The sequence below is a fragment of the Homarus americanus genome, unplaced genomic scaffold (assembly GCF_018991925.1).
Source record: "Homarus americanus isolate GMGI-L3 unplaced genomic scaffold, GMGI_Hamer_2.0 scaffold28093, whole genome shotgun sequence".
NCBI classification, from domain to species: Eukaryota; Metazoa; Arthropoda; class Malacostraca; order Decapoda; family Nephropidae; genus Homarus; species Homarus americanus.
The window spans coordinates 4,298-12,199 of record NW_024747839.1 but is presented as its reverse complement, the minus strand read 5'-3'; the positions used below and the strand labels follow the sequence as shown (position 1 = coordinate 12,199).

At 43.4% G+C, this 7,902-nt stretch overlaps 1 protein-coding gene across 1 annotated transcript; it reads left to right on the top strand.

Moving 5' to 3' along the window:
- Positions 1-5,838: 5,838 nt before the first annotated feature.
- LOC121879867 lies at positions 5,839-7,598 on the top strand (the record flags this gene model as incomplete). The annotated part of the gene is made up of 3 exons (XM_042386652.1): positions 5,839-5,939; positions 6,308-6,499; positions 6,811-7,598. Coding segments are annotated over 3 exons (351 nt in total), but the record flags the coding sequence as incomplete, so codon positions are not given.
- Between the last annotated feature and the right edge of the window lie 304 nt (positions 7,599-7,902).

The following is a 7,902-nucleotide window of genomic DNA, read 5'->3' as shown; positions in this document are numbered from 1 at the left end:
AGAAGTCCAGACCTGACCTCACAATTAGCCAGGTCACTTGTAACCCTTGGAGCCCAACTCAAGGCCTCTCGTGTTACACGGCCCCACCTGACGACTTCTCCTTACATCTCAGAAACTCCAGTCTGACCCGACGTTTGGGAAGTCAAGTGGAGGGGAACTCTCACGGTTGCTCTCCCAATATACACATGGCCCCACCTGATGACTTTCCCAGATAGTTCTGAAAAGTCCAGGCCTGACCGCACATTTGCGGGGTCAAATGTAAAGAGACCCTTCGCCGCCCCCCAGGCCAGCTGAACCTGACGGCTCGCTTCCCAATATATAGGACGTCCTGGTCCTCCCTCGCGGATTGGCAGAGAAGCAGTTGTCTTGTAACAAGGTGGCCAGCTACGACACCACTAGTGCTGCTCCAACGAAGTCAGGGCCGGAGGCAAGCCGCCTCCGGTCAGGACCGAGACTTCCCTCCGGTGTCCCAGCTAAGCAGGCGCCCTCCCGACACCAGTGGTCCCGCTAAGCAGTCTCCCTGCTAGGCCTTCCCTAGGTCACGTGAGTGTTTGTCAGAGCTTTCCATGGGATGAGTTACTTACGTGGGAAGTGTATTCATTTCATGTTCGTGTCCGAGAATCAGAGTGTCTAGTAACGTAATATGATGTCCTAGTAACGTAAACATAATGTCCTAGTAACTTCAATAGAAGGTGTTATTAATGTGTCCATGTCATGTCGTTAATTAATAAAGAGTTGTAACGAAGCAGTGTTTGAGAAGTCGCCCTTAAGACGTAATAGAAGTGTATTGACGTATAAGATACGATAAGTGTACTGACAGTGTAAATAACTATCACGGCCACGCTACCAAAGTCTTCCTCTCTTTTACTCTCTTACTAAATATTCTTCTTATATATATATTAATCATCTTGTGTAAATATTTGTAGCATTACAATGGCGGCAGCGCACTTAAAGTAAAGAACTCACGCCTCTTAACTTTAGTGTTCAGTACAGTGATAGTTAGAATCTTTTGAAGTAATCTCGTAACTATCTTGACGAAGCAGGCAGTACAAGGGTGGTTGCATTCGTAACATTATATTGGTGGCATTCACGCTTCCCTCGTCCCTTGTTATTGGTAACAGTGTACTTAACGTAAACCCATGCCTTCCCTCGATTAGCCATAACACCTGGCTCGTTTCATCCTTCATTTGTTTCAGTCTAAGTATTGTCTACAATTGTGTAATAAGTAATTCCTGTGTCGTAGCGTCGTAGCGTGAAAAGTGGCCTAGTGTGTCACCGTTACAGCTCAAGTAAATGTCTCTCGTCGTGGTATGCGCAAATTTTTTTTTTGTCTAGAAATATGTTCAGTGCTTAACGTAATTTCTCAGTGTTCCCCGCGTTCTGTGAAGTTCTCAGTATCCCAACTGCTTTTTAATTGTCGGTCAGTGTTAAATGTACCCATTGTGTTTTAGCGATAGAAGCGGTGTCTGTACTAACTGTTATAACTTAACATGTCTTTTAACCTACATCCTCCTCCCTGTCCTAACCCTCACCTCACCCTCCGTACCCATCAGTTCCCGCCTCGCTCCGCCCTGCCCTGCCCTGCCCTGCCCTACCCCGCTCCGCCCCGCCCCGCCCCGCCCCGCGCCCCGTCCCGGTTACGCCACTCTACACCTCAGGCCTTCCCTAGGTCACGCGCGCATAATGGCCGAATGTTTCCCGCTTCGCCCGCCCGTGTGACCACCAATGTTTTGTCCTGTGAGTTATGCTTCGAAATTGGTGGTTAGTGTTACTTAACATTGCGATAATTACAGAGCTTCACTCAGTGTGTTTTTATGCTAGTATGATTTGTAATGTACTCTTTGACATGTAGTGATAAATAATATTCAATGTAGTGAGCAGAGCTTCACTCCTCGACCCAGCCTAATGAGAAAATTGTCGTGACGGAAATAATAGTTACCAAACATTGACGTAACTTATAAAGTAAATATCTGTTTTTTTTTTGCGAATGCACTTCCAACTAATCCATCATCCCTTTAGGATTGTTTCTGTCAAATGTCACACACAGTACCGCCCCATGGCTAGCCGGAATCCGTCCACAGCACATATAAGAAGAGAAGTAGCAGCGTGAAGAATGCAGCGTGAGGAATGCAGCACCACACCCGCCACGCACCACCCCACTTCTTTCAAGTCCTACCTGGTCTAGGATTAAGAAGAGTTTATATTTTTCTACTAGGAAGTTAAGGAGTGTGGAATGAAGTGCCACACAACGAACCCTGGTGAGCCCAGCCAGGGAGGGATTCACCACTGTGGAAGGTGTAAGACAGGACGGTCTTTGGTCTCGCCGACACTCACGTACGGAGGGCGAGGCCTGGTCCGCGGAACCTGCCTTACGAGTTATCTAATGAGACGACAGCCCAAACAGTGGACCGGCTTCATCCCAGCCGGAGAGGGCCGACGGCAGATGAACAGAAAATCGTCTGGAATATGTTGAAAATGATGATGTTGCAGAGAAGAAATGCAGATGAAGCAGAAAAATTCATCTGGAATATGACGGAAAACGAAGATGTATAAAGAAACGCAGATGAGCAGAAAAATCGTCTGGAATATGAAAATGAAGATGTATAAAGAAACGCAGATGAACAGAAAATTCATCTGGAATATGAAAATGCTCTAAACGTAGAGGAAGCGCAGGTGAACAGAAAAATCATCTGGAATATTATAGAAACCAGGAGGAAGTGAGAAGAAGTCAGATGTGGTGACACGACCTACAAAGTGCGGTATTGAAGAAAGAAAAACGTGCTATGTGAAGACAGAAGAGACGCTGTGCTGACATCAGAAGAAAGTCGACGATGACAAGGTGGATAATCAGAAGGACCAATCGACTACCGTCGTTGTGCTGCCAGCATTCCTTATTTTCAGATACCAGCTGGATGGAGGACTTGAGCCATGCTGAACCCAACAAATGTACTGATGTTGTTGATGTTGCTGATGTGTAATAAAAAGATATAACACCCTAACATGTGAAGTAGGAGCATTTTGTATTTTGTATTTAATTCTCTGATTTTTGTTAACATGTACTACAAAGAATGTTTTTTTAAAAAGATTAGTCACTTTTTCTATGAGTTCATTTGATCAATGTTTTGTATTACCAAACACAATGTTGTAGCCATTTACTGACTGAGATGAATTATTATTTTGACACGGCCTGGTTAGGCAATGTAACACCTGTTTTTGTTTGTAGAATGTGATTTGCAAGTTTGCCTCGGACACTATGCTAGATATGAAGGATCTTTAGATCACTCTATGTTCACTTACTGTGTATGTATTTTATTTTTTTCTCCTGTCATAGAAGCTTTAATCTTGGCGGGAGGTATAGTAAGCTTTGTCAGATCAAACTATGCCAGTAGAAAAACATACATCTCTAGGGTTATTATTTGTAAAATGTAAGGATGCATTATCGCCTGAGGGACTATATTAGATACTGCACATGATGTTACTGTCTACTTTAAATGTGTCATCAGTTCTCTGAGCATGTAAGCTTTGGTCTTGGCGGGAGGTGTAGTGATGGTTTGTCAGACCACAGCTTACATCTGAGAAACTCCAGTCTGACCGGACATTAGCCGAGGGCAAGTATAGGGTAACTCTGCGGTTGACCAAGGATTGTAAACCAACTAGCTCCCCCTCCCATGTCACACATGTAAGAAGGCACCAGCCGACTCTCTCCCAATATACAATAACCTACACCGCAGAAAGAAGTCCAGACCTGACCTCACAATTAGCCAGGTCACTTGTAACCCTTGGAACCCAACTCAAGGCCTCTCGTGTTACACGGCCCCACCTGACGACTTCTCCTTACATCTCAGAAACTCCAGTCTGACCCGACGTTTGGGAAGTCAAGTGAAGGGGAACTCTCACGGTTGCTCTCCCAATATACACATGGCCCCACCTGATGACTTTCCCAGATAGTTCTGAAAAAGTCCAGGCCTGACCGCACATTTGCGGGGTCAAAATGTAAGGAGACCCTTCGCCGCCCCCCAGGCCAGCTGAACCTGACGGCTCGCTTCCCAATATATAGGACGTCCTGGTCCTCCCTCCAGCATTGGCAGAGAAGCAGTTGTCTTGTAACAAGGTGGCCAGCTACGACACCACTAGTGCTGCTCCAGCGAAGTCAGGGCCGGAGGCAAGCCGCCTCCGGTCAGGACCGAGACTTCCCTCCGGTGTCCCAGCTAAGCAGGCGCCCTCCCGACACCAGTGTCCCAGCTAAGCAGTCTCCCTGCTAGGCCTCCCCTAGGTCACGTGAGTGTTTGTCAGAGCTTTCCATGGGATGAGTTACTTACGTGGGAAGTGTATTCATTTCATGTTCGTGTCCGAGAATCAGAGTGTCTAGTAACGTAATATGATGTCCTAGTAACGTAAACATAATGTCCTAGTAACTTCAATAGAAGGTGTTATTAATGTGTCCATGTCATGTTCGTAATTAATAAAGAGTTGTAACGAAGCAGTGTTTGAGAAGTCGCCCTTAAGACGTAATAGAAGTGTATTGACGTATAAGATACGATAAGTGTACTGACAGTGTAAATAACTATCACGGTCACGCTACCAAAGTCTTCCTCTCTTTATACTCTTATACTATCAATATTCTACCTATATGTAATCTTCTTCTTGTGAGTCGTCCATTACATGGCTTAACTCCAATCCTAACACTGGCTTAACTCATTCCAACACTGGCTTAACCCAACCCAACACTGGCTTAACCCATTCCAACACTGGCTTAACCCAACCTAACACTGGCTTAACTCCAACCCAACAGAACACAGATCTGTAATCTGTTATTTACTTTAACACTAAGTAGTTTTTGTGTACATTGTAGACATAATATAAATATTAGCCATTCTGAGTCACATATAACAGCCATTCTGGAGTCGTTATTATAATGTTTATTCTGAGTCAAATATACCAGCCATTCGAGTCATATATAACAGCCATTCTGAGTCAAAACATGAGACTACTGTACACATTGTGGGATGCTGCTTTTTACCAACAGACTTCCTGCACCCAGACCAACAACTTTAGGACTGACACATATAGTAAAACCACCACGAATCCTTCCATTTACTTTAAAGAATTACCGCTGAATGTCTTTAAGATGAGTCTGCTAGGTTCTCGGAAGTATCATAAATAAATGTTTATGGGTTAAATTATGACATTACCGTCATTAACGCTCTGAGCTGTGAGCGTTAATAAAAATATGAAGCTGATATGTATCTGAGGTTCAGGAGACTCACGTGTATCATGAGCGAGAGAGAGTGTAGGACTGAGGGTAGAGTCAGGCCAGGGGTCTGGTCCTTACTGTTGACATAGCCAGGTCACAGGGCTATAGGTCAGATGTCAAGAGGTCATCTGTTAGACAAGAAGATTCATTACCATACATCACTAACTTCAGTATTAGAGAGAAAATGGTAGACGCTGGCTCATAGTTTACTCACTGTGGGTGTAGTAATTATATAGTGCACATTTATATAAGTATTGCTGTCTGTTAGAAGGGGTTAATACATTGCTTGAATGGATGAAGTTGACTAAGAGAGAGAAAAGTTGCTTTTAAGACGTTCATTCTGATGTCATCTCACTTGGATGATCATCTGTTTCATGCAAATTTTTACTGTATATTAGTTAAATGGTCAGGTTAGGTCATGTCAGGTCAGAAAAGGTCAGGTTAGGTCAGATCAGGTTAGGTTAAGCTAAATAGCATAAAACAGACCGAGTGGGATGTAATTATTCATCCTTCCCACAATTTTGATACAATACAATCATCATCATTATCTCAGACAATAAATAATAATATTGTACATTTTTCAGAATCATCTCCATGCCTTAGGTCTAGAGGTGAACATCCCTGCACCGCCTCACAATGTGTTCACTGTTTCTCGTCACATGGCTAAGGAGAAAAACACATTTAGGTAAGTATAGGCTGTTTCTTCTGTGTTAGTTAAGGTGGTGTGGCTACTTGTGTGGTTAGGTGTGGCTACTTGTGTGGTTAGGTGTGGCTACTTGTGTGGATAGGTGTGGCTATGTGTATGGTTAGGTGTGGCTACTTGTATGGTTAGCTGGGGCTACTTGTATGGTTAGCTGGGCCTACTTGTATGGTTAGATGGGGCTACTTGTATGGTTAGATGGGGCTACTTGTATGGTTATCTGGGGCTACTTGTATGGTTAGCTGGGGCTACGTGTATGGTTAGCTGGGGCTACTGTATGGTTAGCTGGGGCTACTTGTATGGTTAGGTGTGGCTACTCATGACCACTCCTCACCCTCATGATCACTCCTCAGGGAAGATGTAATATCCACCCAAGAGGCCGGACCATCAGGGAGTGAGCCGCACCCTGTACACGGGGCCAGGCGGGCTACAGAGAGAGTCAAGATTTCCAAGTGTGACATTTCTGCAGATAAACACTATCAACAGAGGTCACACCTTCCTATATCCTCGCAGTCGGCAGCAATGAATGTAGCTGTTAAACTGAGGTACATATTTGTTTCCTTATGGTGTATGTGTGTGTGTGTGTAGTGTTTGTAAATATCTCAGTTAAAACACACACACACAGTACTGTACAGAGTAATAACATGTAAGATTTCTGGGTTTTTTTTACAGGAATTTTGAAGTGAAAGAGAGTTTTAGAATATATACTGTACCACGTGTTAATACTGTAATTATACCAGGTGTTAATAATTATACCAGGTGTTAATACTGTAGTTATATCAGGTGTTAATTATTATTATACCAGGTGATCAGACTAATTGTGTTATAGTAAATGTTTTTCTTTGCCTCTACTCAGTACAGGCCAACAGTCAGTCTCTCCTTTGGGTAAGACACAAGTTAACAGCTCTCATTAAATAAAGTTAAGAACAACAAAAGAAACTTGAGTTAAGTCTCCACGTTAGAAGAAGCGAACTGCTCGATGGTAGGATGTTTTGTTTTGGTCTGTTGAACGTGACTGCTCAACTGTTGGCTGCAACTTTGTGATGCATTAACAATAACATTTAATAAGATATCCCAGTGTATGTTGAGTCTTGCCGTTTGGATGAACGGCGGTGTTGTCGGCCGTCACCACAGTGAGATGCTCCCCCACGTTCTCAAATTAAATCATCGCTGAAAAAATCACTTAGTATAAAGTCTGTTTAATATAAGTGTGGGAGATGATTTTATAGTAGCTTTATACTATGGCTTGGTGATGTTTACTATAGTACGTACTGTAAACACAAGTGATATAATACATCACTTTTACATACTGTACTGTATAGTTAAAGTTGACATTCTTTATGCCATTAGCACAGTTTGTTGAGTGGCAGCCCCTAGTGGCAACAAGGTTCAGGACACAGACACAGTTGGTGGTCCACTCAATACAGGATTGAATCCATGTTATCCACTAATTGAGTCATGGAGCATCATGTACTGTACTGCATGAGGTTATGACTGTATGATGTACTGTACTGCATGAGGTTTTGACTATATGATGTACTGTACTGTATAGTGAGGCCCTGGCTCATGTGTGTGTGTGTTCTTTACAGCTGATTGTATCTCAGACTAACTAAGTGCATTTTGCCAACACAACTAACCACAGTATTTATTTTAGTGGCCAGGATGAGGAGCACATGTCCAACTCTCACTGTTGTTCACTGAGTATACCCCCCACCAACAGAGTATATTCTCCAACAGAGTATACCCCCAACAGAGAGCATCCCCCAACAGAGCATCCCCCAACAGAGTACTTTCCAACAGAGATCTCAACAGCCATTGCAGCTGATAATTAAATACTCTGACATAAACTAATGCTGATTTAACTTAATGCTAACCTAACTCAACCTAACCTAACCCTACCTTATGCTAACCTAACCCCAAAATGTCACTTGAACACCATCTCACCCAT